Here is a 12,021-nt window from a genome sequence, read left to right as displayed (position 1 = left end):
TCTGCATCAACCTAAGGCTTGCCATCCCTCGCTTCCATCTGAATCTCCAGATGAGAGAAAAGCAGCAAAAAAGTCAGACGGAAAAACATTCGAGAGTGAAGCACTGGCAAGCTAACATTCATTGCCCAGCCCTAACTACCCTTGGACCAAGTGTTTGGCCATTTCAGGGGCGACGCGGTGACACAGTGGTTAGCACTGCTGCCTCACAGCTCCAGGCTCCCGGGTTCGATTCCAGCCTTGGGTGACTGTGTGGAGTTTGCACGTTCTCTCTGTGTCTGTGTAGGTTTCCTCCGGGTGCTCCGGTTTCCTCCCACACTCTATAGATGTGCAGGTTAGGTGGATTGGCCATGCTAAATTACCCCTTAGTGTCCAAAAGGTTAGGTGGAGTTACTGGGTTACGGGGATAGGGTGGAGGCATGGGGTTAAATAGGGTGCTCTTTCCAAGGGCTGGTACAGACTTGGTGGGTCGAATGCCCTCCTTCTGCACTGTAAATTCTATGATTCTATGATTATTGTTAAATCTCTCTGGAACCTCAGTCAAACCATACAGCCATGTGAGGAGGTACAAAATATAAAATATCCACTAGCAAACACAATAAGACGCAGTTTCTTTACCGAGAAAGTGTTTATAAAGTTGAGTCGTTGGGATGAAAAAAATGAATTAATTGAAGGAAAGCGAGACATACACAACCAGGAGCAAAGGATGGAAGGGAAGAATCTCCTGTGAAGCATGAATGATGGCATACCCTGATTGAGTCAAATGGCCTATCTCTGTACTATAGACTCGATGTAACTAGACAGACCTGTCTACAATTCAAATTCAGATCAAACCATTCCATTCAGCTCCACACAAATACTTCAATAACTTTCTATTAAGCAGAATTATTTCCAATAGCAATTATGTAACCTGCTTCCCTTCAAATAAGCTAAAGAACAGAATACAAAGGACAGCTGGCAAACATAGATTTACGTCAAGAAATACATTTATCAACACAGCAACAACTACATTTATATGGCGTCTTTAACATAATCAAATATCCCAGAGTGCTTCACAGGAGAATTATGAAGCAAGGGTTGGTACAAAGGACACTATAGGATTGTGAGGATCCGTCTCGGCCCACGCCGGAGGTGCCAAGCATCACAGATGTCAGTCTTCAACCAATTCGATTCACTCCATGTGATATCAAGAAACGGCTGACGGCACTGGATACTGCAAAGGCTTTGGGCCCTGTCAATATTCCGGCAATAGGACTGAAGACTTGTACCGAGTACAGAACTGGACGCACCCTAGTCAAGCTGTTCCAGTACAGCTACAACACTGGCATCTACCCAGCAATGTGGACAATTGCCCAGGTGTGTCCTGTACACAAGAAATGGGACAAAATCAATCCGACCAATTCCTGCCCCATCAATCGACTCTCGAAGATCTGTAAGTGATGGAAGGAGTTGTCAACAGTGTTATCAAGTGGCACTTGCTTAGCAATAACATGTGCATTGATGCTCAGTTAGGGTTCTTCCAGGATCACTCGATTCCTGACCTCATGTTGGTCAAACATGGACAAAAGAGCTGAGGTCAGGTGAGAGTGACTGCTCTTGACACCAAGGCAGCATTTAATCAAGAATAGCATCAAGGAGCCCTAGCTAAACTGGAGTCAATAGGAAACAGGGAGAAAACTCTCCACTGGTTGGAGTCGTGTCGAGCACAAAGGAAGATAGTTGTGATGGTTGGAGGTCAATCATCTCAGTTCCAGGACATCACAGCAGGAGTTTCTCAGGGTAGTGTCTTAGGCTGAATCATCTTCAGCTGGTTCAATAATGACCTCCCTTCCATCATAAGGTTAGAGGTGAGGATGTTCGCTGATGACTGCACAATGTTCAGCACCATTGGCAGTTCCTCATATGCTGAAGCAGTCCATGTCCAAATGCAGCAATCCTGAACAATATCCAGGTTTAGAATGACAAGTGGAAAATTACATTTGTGCCACACAAGTGCCAGGCAATGACCGTGTCCAATAAGAGAGAATAAAACCATTGCCCCTTAACATTCAATGGCACTGAATCCCCCACAATCAATATCCTGGGGCTTACCATTGAACGGAAACTGAACTGGACTAGTCATATAAATACTGTGGCTACAAGAGCAGGTCAGAGGCTCGGAATGCTGCGGCGAGTAACTCACCTCCTGACTCCCCAAAGTCTGTCCACCACCTACAAGGCACAAGTCAGGAATGTGATGGAATGTTCCCCACTTGCCCGGCTGAATGAAGCTCCAACAACACTCAAAAAGCTCGACAAAGCAACCTGCTTGGTTGGCATCCATTCCACAAACATTCACTCCCTCCACCACTGACGCACAGTGGCAGCCATGTGTACCATCTACAAGATGGACTGCAGTAACTTGCCAAGGATCCTTAGGCAGCACCTTCCAAATCCCCAATCATTACCATCCAGAAGGACAAGAGTAGCAGAAATCCGAGAACACCACAACCCGGTGTTCCCCTCCAAGTCACTTAACGTCCTGACTTGGAAATATATCGCCATTCTTTCTCTGTCGCTGGGTCAAAATTCTGGATTTTCCTCTTCAGCAGCACTCTGGGTGTACCCGCACCTCAGGGACTGTAGATGCTCAAGAACACAGCTCACTGCCACCTTCTGAAGGGCAATTAGCAATGGGCAAAAAATACTGGCCTAGCCAGCGACACCCACACCCCGCAAAAATGAATTTTTAAAAACTTAAGATACCGGACAAGAACCCAAACAATTTTTTCAATTTGTAAAACTGAGGAAAGGATACTTCACCTCAGTAGTGATGACTCTGACCAATAGATATATTTTATGCTGAAACAAACTTTAATTTAAACACAGAATTAACCATATTAGGGCAGCATGGTAGCACAGTGGGCGGCACTGTTGCTTCATAGCATCAGGGCCCCGGGTTCGATTCCCCGCTGGGTCACTGTCTGTGTGGAGTCTGCACGTTCTCCCCGTGTCTGCGTGGGTTTCCTCCGGGTGCTCCGGTTTCCTCCCACAGTCCAAAGATGTGCAGGTTAGGTGGTTTGGCCGTGATGAACTGCCCTTAGGTGGGGTTACTGGATTACGGGGATGGGGTGGAGGCGTGGGCTTGGGTGGGGTGCTCTTTCCAAGGGCCAGTGCAGACTCGATGGGCCGATGGCCTCCTTCTGCACTGTAACTGCTATGTTCCATGATTTCTTACATCCATCACAGGGATATTAAGACAAATGGCAAAATGTTTTGTCAAAGGGGTAAGTTTAAAGGAAGAGACCTTAAATGAGAAAAGTAAGATAGAGAGACAGAGAGGTTTAGGACAGGAATTCCTGACCAAGGCCCAACACAGTTAAAGGTACAGATGCCAAAGCTGCAATTGGGGATGTTGAAGAAGTCAGAATTAGAAGAGCATAAATATTGCATAGAGTCAGACTCTGGGGCCTGAATTATCAGACAGACAGAGAATGTACTTGGCTTAGTTAAAATGGCGCCAGTGGGCCAAATCTGGAGGTCCTGCCCCCAAACTCAGCCTCCATCAGTTTCACATGTGGCGGAAACAATGACAGGTCGGACTTTGTACCTCTGTGGTTCACGGAAGCATCTGCATATGTTATACCTTGAGGCTGATCCAATTTTCGATAGTGGGATGTCCAAAAAGTGACTTGTGTACTTTAGACTATCAGGAGAAAGTCGATATCTGCCAGAGTTCTTCAGAAAGTTAGGCACCCTTTTCGACAGGGTCCCAGGACATCTTTGAGAGAGGTGAGGTGCCCTTTGGGATTGTTAAAACTTAACATGACTGTGCATAAAAAGTATATAAACCCATTGGAACTGTCAAGGGAGCTGTAAATCTGTCAAGGTGTTTAGATCTCCAGCCCTTTAAATGTTTGAGGGGAAAATAAACTGTCAGCATTGTGAAAAAAAATCAATGCTTGCTATTTCACTCTATTTATTGGCATAAGCCTGAGGAAATCATTATGGGATTTCTGCTACTTGAGATTTCTGCTACATGACTGATTTCATCACAGTGGAGTGCCTGCCTGTTCACAGTTTGATTAATAAATTGAAGTGCTTATCTTTCAAGTGAGACGATGAATACAAAGGCTTGATCATAGAAGAATACATATAATCCCTACAGGGCAGAGGGTGGCAAATTGGCCCACTGCATCTGCACCAATCCTCTGAAAGAACACCCTAACTAAGCTTACTCCTTTGCCCTATCCCTGTAACCCTGCGCATTGGCCTACTCCTTGGCCCTTTCCCTATAACCCTGCACATTGATCATGGCCAATCCACCTAACGTACACGAAGGCAACGGGGCTAATTGCAGCAGGTTTTCCACTTTCACACTAGGCGAACACATTCCCGCATTCCCCTCTATTTCAGCAACTAAACCAAGCCACCAGAAATAGCTCCTCGCTACCTCCTTCATTCTTACAATACTACAGTGGCCTTTGTGTAATTAGTTCAATACGTGTTTTCTTAATGGTGGAATGGTGAGTCTCATTCCCCAGAGGAGGCAACCTGCATACCTGAGTAACTCAAGTCTTTGGGCGAAATATGGCGTTAACTCAGGGTTTGTTCCTGAACTCTTGCCTCGAAGAATAAGGTTGTGCCATGTCCACAACCTCTGACAGTATTGGATCACTTCTGGTATGCTTCTTCTGATATAAAGCGGGTAAAAGTCTTATGGGGAGCAGGTGGGGAGGTGGATTTAAGACCAGGAAGAGATCAGCCATGATCTGATTGAATGGCGGGGTGGGCTCGAAGGGCTGAATTGCCTACTTCTGCTCCTAATTCCTATGTTCACCTGGCCTGCGGTTACCTACTTGCTCAAAGTAGAAAATGTTTCCACACAAGGGCTGATTGCCAAACTATTTGGTGAGGGTAGTCGGGAGAGTCCATCAGCGTTTCCATGAAAGGTTGACTCGTGAAACTCAATCGTGTATGTGTGTGCTGACAAGGGAAATGTCCACCTCTGCATTCTGCTCACTGCCAATGATGAAAACCCGGTCTGTGGCCCAGAAATTGTTGTTAGTGGTCAATGATCCCTCAATAAAGTGAATATCCCCCCATACAAGCATTGATCGAACTGTCTTATCTCAAAGATAATTTGTAGGCTTCTTTCTTTGACTGCGCAAAATTGCTTTTGGCTTTTTCAATGTTTTGGATCCAAAGGCTCCTGTTCACATGTGGGAACGATGTGTGCAACCACCATGCCAACATCATAGGGAGATGTGTCACACACCAACTACAGGGGTAGGTTTGGATCAAAATATGTCAGGGCTTCTGACATGAGCAGCTCTTCCTTCGTTTGCATGAACGCTTTCTCACATTGATCCACCCACTTCCTCTTTTTATTTTAAGATGTCTTACAACACCAGATTAAAGTCCAACAGGTTTGTTTCAAATCACTAGCTTTCAGAGCACTGCTCCTTCCTCAGGTGAATGATTTGCTGTGCTCCAAAAGCTAGTGATTCGAAACAAACCTGTTGGACTTTAACTTGGTGCTGTAAGACTTCTTACTGGGCCCACCCCAGTCCAACACCGGCATCTCCACATCGTGACTTTTTATTTTGACACAGTTTCAGAATAATTGCAGATTAGGGACAAACCTTCCCCAGTAATTTAGTAAACCTAAAAAAGATCGAAGTTGGTTAACATTCGGGTCCCTTGATAATTTTGAAGACGACTTATGCAGTCCTTTGGTGTCGGTTATATATACCAGATATTTGAAGGTAGATTGGAAAACCTTGCATTTGTCTTTTCTTAATCTATAATCTTCTAATTTCTGAAGTGAGGCATCTAGGTTGCAGAGATGTTCTATCCAGCCAGGATGTCTAATTCTGCCTCTAATAATAATGATAATCTTTATTATTGTCGCAAGTAGGCTAACATTAAAACTGCAATGAAGTTACTGTGAAAATTCCCAAGTCGCCACACTCCAGTGCCTGTTTGGGTACACTGAGGGAGAATTCAGAATGTCCAATTCACCTAAAAAGCAAGTATTTTGGGACTTGTGGGAGGAAACCAGAGCACCCAGAGGAAACCCAAGCAGCCACGGGGAGAACGTGCAGACTCCGCACAGACAGAGACCCAAGTGGGAATCGAACCTGGGACCTTGGCACAGTGATGCAAATTTGCTACCGTGCCGCCCTACTTTAGGTCTGATTGCGTAAGGCACCAACCTAGCCTTTAAGCATTTTGCCTGACTCTCTTCTTTGGTCTTCAACTTTACTAAGATGTCCTTCATACTTCCCAGATCACCATTGAAGACAATAGTGTGTTTCTTCAGGATTTCGGTAAGTCCTGATTCGGAATCGCTCATGAGGTTTACTTCGCCCAATTTAACCTGATCTTTCCCAACCAAGTTCTTCCCATTAGTGCCGAATAATTTCAGTGAATAGTGGCCCTGTATAATTTCCACTACTTCTTTGAATGTTTTGTGCCTGGCTTTTCCAGCTGTACCAGACTCCTAAGGAAGTTAAATGTTTTTCCCTCATTATGCTCAAGAATATTGGGACTTTTATATCTTGTTAGCTCGAACAAAATAGCAGAACAATTCTGTGTAATAGCTCCAATGCTCTGTATTCTCATCAAACTGTCTCGCGATGCCAAAAAACCCTGCCATTTTTCTCAATAAAGGATCTTCCTGTGCACAATGTGCCATGAACATTTATCACTACCTTGCTTCATTTTCCCCAAAACAAGGCACAACCTGAGGTCAGCCTGTCTCCCTTTGTATTTTGCAACACTTCCATCTCTAAATTAGTTGTTGCCGGGTGCTTGCTACTCATGGTTACAGAGGTAGTTTCGGGAGGAGCCCATGTGGGCTTCTCTCCGAGGTTGTTTCCTTCAGATTTCCGGTGTTTTTTTGGCCCTCTGGGTGGCTGCAATTGCGTTCAACTCCCTCGCCGCCAGCTTTAGTGTGGTGCCAATTTTTATTGTTATTTTTTATTCTGAATTTCCTTTGAGTGGCTGTAAGCATCATCTGGTTTACTCGTCGCCAGTTATTTTGCATGGTGTTTGCAGGATTAACTTTAGGAGGCCATGGAGATTGAACAAAAAACTAAGAGCTTTATTCAGGGGATGTTCAAAGATGTTCAAAGTCGAAAGAAGTGCAGGTTAGGTGGATTGGCCATGCTAAATTGTCCCTTAATGTCCAAAGGTTAGGTGGGGTTGCAGGGTTGTGGGGGAGTGGGCCTAGGTAGGGTGCTCTTTCAGAGGATCGGTGCAGACTTCATGGGCTGAAAATCTTCCTTTTGCACTGTAGGGGTTTTATGATTCTTTGATAACACTACAGGCTACAATGTTACACTGTCCAGTTACCCACACAAACAGCTGGTGAGGTCATCTCCAATGATGTCATGCAAGCATTCGCTTAAAGTGCCCCAGTTCAGCTGCAAGGATGCTGGTGAGGAATCACTGAAAACGCTATAAATACACAACACAGTTCAGTTCCTGCTGAATGGTAACCTGCCAGGATGTTGATAGTTGAAGATTCAGTGATGGTAATGCTGTTGAATTTCAAGGGGAGATGGTTAGATCCTCTCTTGTTGGAGGTGGTTATTTGGTTATTGCCTGACACTTTTGGGCACAAATGTTACTTCCACTTATAAAGATGAACTGGAACAACTCACCAAGGCTCCATTAACTGAGGAGAGGTGATACAAATTAGGCCTGTTATATCTAGAATTTTGAAGGTTAAGGGGTGATCTGATTGAAGTCTTCAAGATATTAACAGGAAAAGACAGGGTAGGTAAAAGTAAATTGTTTCCACTGGCTGGAGATTCTAAAACTAGGGGGCACAGTCTAAGAATTAGGGCTAGACCATTCAGGAGAGATGTTAGGAAGACCTTCTTCACTCAAAGTGTGGTGAAGGTTTGGAACTTTCTCTCACAAACAGCAGTTGAAGTTAGATCATTTGTCAATTTTAAATCTGAGATAGATTTTTGTTAAGCAAAGATATTAAGGGATACGAGCCAAAGGCAGGTATCTGGAGTTAGGTCACAGGTCAGCCATGGTCTCATTGAATGGGGGGACAGGCTCAAGGGGCTGAATGGCCTATTCCTGTTCCTATGTTTCGAACTATACCTTCAAACTCGAACATTTAGAGGGACGAGAGCAGCAGTCACCTGGGAATACTACCACCTGGAAGTTCTCCTCCGAGTCACTCACCAACCTGGCTTGGAAATATATCAGCCGTTCCTTCACTGTTGCTGGGTCAAAATCCGGGAACTCGCTTCCTAACAGCACTGTGGATGTACCTACCACTGATTTGCTCCAGAATCCCTACAGTGCAGAAGGAAACCATTTGGCCCATCGAATCTGCACCGACCCTCTGAAAGATCACCCTACCTAGGCCCACTCCACTCCCCACCCTATCCCCATGCAGCGGGTTCAAGAAGGCAGCTCACACCACTTTCTCAAGGGGCAAATAGCGATGGACAATGAATGCGATACTAGTCAATAATCTCAAGAATGAATTTTTAAAATTTGGACAAGACTTTTTGAAATAAATGATTGTAGGTCCTTTCAAATCAAGGTATTAGCCATACTCAGTACTCACTTCCTCCTGCTCAGGGGAATTCTGGGACTCTTGATCTTGAGGGTTCTTGCTCCCTGGTGAGGATACTTGGGAGACGGTGAGTATTCCGGATCTTCACTGCTTTGCAGCTCAAGTGATTCTGCATCAGAAAACAAGATGAGCATAAAATTCTTGTTAAGTTAATTGTTTTTTGCTGAATCAGTGACTGATTAAATTAGAGGTTTAATTTGCACTGAGACTAAGCGGTGATAATAATGTTTGAAAATATGACAAGGTTGTAAGGAAGGTATGATGCTGTTTCCTTTACAGTGGTGTGGGTTTAAGATGTACCCAATCCCAGTGAAACAATTCCTTAATGGAAATGCACACATTTCATGGTTTTGATCTTTAGTTGGTGACCTTTAGATGTTTTATGCTATACCTGAAAGGGAGCAGTTACAGTGCAAGAAATACATCAACATAAATCGAGCTCAGGACTGAGCTGATCGGAGTTACGTGTCAGCAGATCACATGCTTGACACAATAATCCCAAAGACAGCCCATAATTTAAGAAATGTATTTTCTTGGTCAAGTATCAGCCTACATTATAATCAATGACATTTTTATCAATGGCATGTCGATGTACAGACCACAAACACAGTATACATTAAACAGACTGTACACGTCACACATACTGTACATGGCACATGTACTGTACATATCACACATGTTGTACATGTCACACGTGCTGTACATGTCATGCGTACTGTACACATCACACGACCTGCACGCATCACCTTTAATGTACATATCACACAGATTGTCCATGTTACATGTACTGTACACAGCAAACCTTCTGTACACATAACACATGCTGTTTACATTACATATTCTGTACAAGTCAGACATCCAGTACACAACATCCAAACTGTTCAAATCATACAGACTACACACATGAAACATCATGGCCGGGATTCTCTGATCCCGCGGCCCAGGTTATGACGGCGGCGTCAAAATCGGTGCGAGCCACTCCGGCGTCAACGGGCCGCCAGGCCCGGGAATGCACCCCTTCCTAGGGGGCGAGTACGGCGCTGGAGTGGTGTCCACTGCTCTGGCGCTCGGAAGCCAGCGCGCCATGACCGGCGCGGGTCCGTGCATGTGCGCCGTGGCCGGCGCGGGTCCACGCACGCGCGGCATGGCCGCCGCTAGTCCGCGCATGTGCGCCACGGCTGGCGCAAGTCCACGCATGCGTCTCCGTGCCGGCCCCCGGGCAATATGGCTGAGCCCTACAGGAGCCCGGCGCGGAGGAACATAGGCCCCCCACGGAACTAGCCCGTCCGCCGATCGGTAGGCCCCGATCACGGACCAGGCCACCGTAGAGGCCCCCTCCGGAGTCAGATCCCCCTGCCCCCCCACCAGGATGGCCCCCGCAGCAAAACTCCGATGTCCCGCCGGGTGGGACCACACGCCGGCGGTACCCGGCTGAACTCGGCGGGCACTCAGCCCGTCGAAGCGCGGAGAATCGCCGGGGGGGGGCTCTTTCAACAGCCCCCGACCAGCGCGGCAGCGATCCTGCGGGCACCTGCGAATCGGCGCCGGAGAATCGGCGGGCCGGCGTCGAAGCGACGTGGCGCGATTCTCGCGCATCCCCGGCGATTCTCCGACCCGCCGCGGGGTCGAAGAATCCCGGCCCCTGTGTACATCACACATTCTGTACACATCACACATTCTGCACTCATCACACATTCTGAACACATCACTCATTCTGTACACGTCATACATTCTGCACTCATCTCACAGACCGTACACATCATACATTCTGTACACACACACATTCTGTACTCATCATACATTCTGTACACATCACACAGACTGGACATATCACTCATTCTGTACACATCATACATTCTGCACTCACCACACAGACCGTACACATCATACATTCTGTACACATCACACATTCTGCACTCATCACACATTCTGAACACATCACTCATTCTGTACACGTCATACATTCTGCACTCATCACACAGACCGTACACATCATACATTCTGTACACACACACATTCTGTACTCATCATACATTCTGTACACATCACACAGACTGGACATATCACTCATTCTGTACACATCATACATTCTGCACTCATCACACAGACCGTACACATCATACATTCTGTACACATCACACATTCTGCACTCATCACACATTCTGAACACATCACTCATTCTGTACACGTCATACATTCTGCACTCATCACACAGACCGTACACATCATACATTCTGTATACACACACATTCTGTACTCATCATACATTCTGTACACATCACACAGACCGTACACATCATACATTCTGTACACACACACATTCTGTACTCATCATACATTCTGTACACATCACACAGACTGGACATATCACTCATCTGTACACATCACACAAACTGTACACATCACAAAGACTGTACACATCACACACACTGTCCACATTGTTTGTTCTGTACACAGCATACATTCTGTACACATCATACAAACTGTACACATCACACAAACTGTATACATCACACATTCTGTACACATGACACAGACTGTAAACATCACACATTCGCTACATTCTGTACATTCTCTACATCTCTCATTCTGCACACATCACATAAACTGTCCAAATCATTTGTTCTGTACACAGCACACATAATGAGCACATTACCCATTCTGTACACACCAGTTGAGGGAATTCCAACTCACAATTACATGATTAGATGAAGCTGGAAATCACTCAGCTTTCTATACCTGCCTTGGGAAGGTTTCACCCAATGATCTGATTCTTGTTCCTGTTCTGGTGTTGGTTATAGCCCAGCCCACTGCCCCGGCGGCAGATTGTGGGAGGCCACAGGGGCTGCCGAGTATCATGGTGGGCTGCTTAAAAGGCTGCTTCAGACCCCCTCAGACCCCATCCAATTCCTATGCCCTCCATGCCATCTCATGTTCCACATCCACACCATGACCCTTTATAGTCCCTCTGCTAACTTAGCAAGTATCTGTCATGGGAAGACCTCAGGAGTCATGCTGAGATGAATTATAATAACGTTTTAAATATGTAAATTGACTAGTTAAAAAACTCTCTCATTAATTAAACCACTTTCAATACATAAAATACCAAGTACTTAAATCCTTATAAAAACAAACATTTGTATTTACAATCCCACTTCAGTGACAGCTAATCCTTTGATGTTCTCTTTGAACTGTTAATCAAACTGTGAACTCACAGCTTCCCACTTATTTGCCATCCAACAACGGAGGTTAATTCCGTCCTTGGGTGACTTTGTGGAGTTTGCACGTTCTCCCCGTGTATGTGTGGGTTTCCTCCGGGTGCTCCGGTTTCTTCCCACAGTCCAAAGATGTGCAGTTTAGGTGGATTGGCCATGATCAATGTGCAGGGTTACAGGGATAGGGTGGAGGAATGGGCCCTGGTAAAGTGCTCTTTCAAA

At 45.6% G+C, this 12,021-nt stretch overlaps 1 protein-coding gene across 1 annotated transcript in view; it reads right to left on the bottom strand.

The window, feature by feature from the left end:
* LOC140388180 (dynein axonemal heavy chain 3-like) overlaps nucleotides 1–12,021 on the bottom strand; it is a 1,528,048-nt gene that overhangs the window by 1,460,427 nt on the left and 55,600 nt on the right. The window contains exon 4 of the mRNA XM_072471941.1: nucleotides 8,576–8,693. Within this exon, the coding sequence (XP_072328042.1) occupies nucleotides 8,576–8,693 (118 nt within the window). The remainder of the gene's footprint in view (nucleotides 1–8,575; nucleotides 8,694–12,021) is intronic.

This window comes from Scyliorhinus torazame, chromosome 13, assembly GCF_047496885.1.
Source record: "Scyliorhinus torazame isolate Kashiwa2021f chromosome 13, sScyTor2.1, whole genome shotgun sequence".
NCBI lineage: Eukaryota > Metazoa > Chordata > Chondrichthyes > Carcharhiniformes > Scyliorhinidae > Scyliorhinus > Scyliorhinus torazame.
This window is presented reverse-complemented; position numbering and strand designations above follow the sequence as displayed.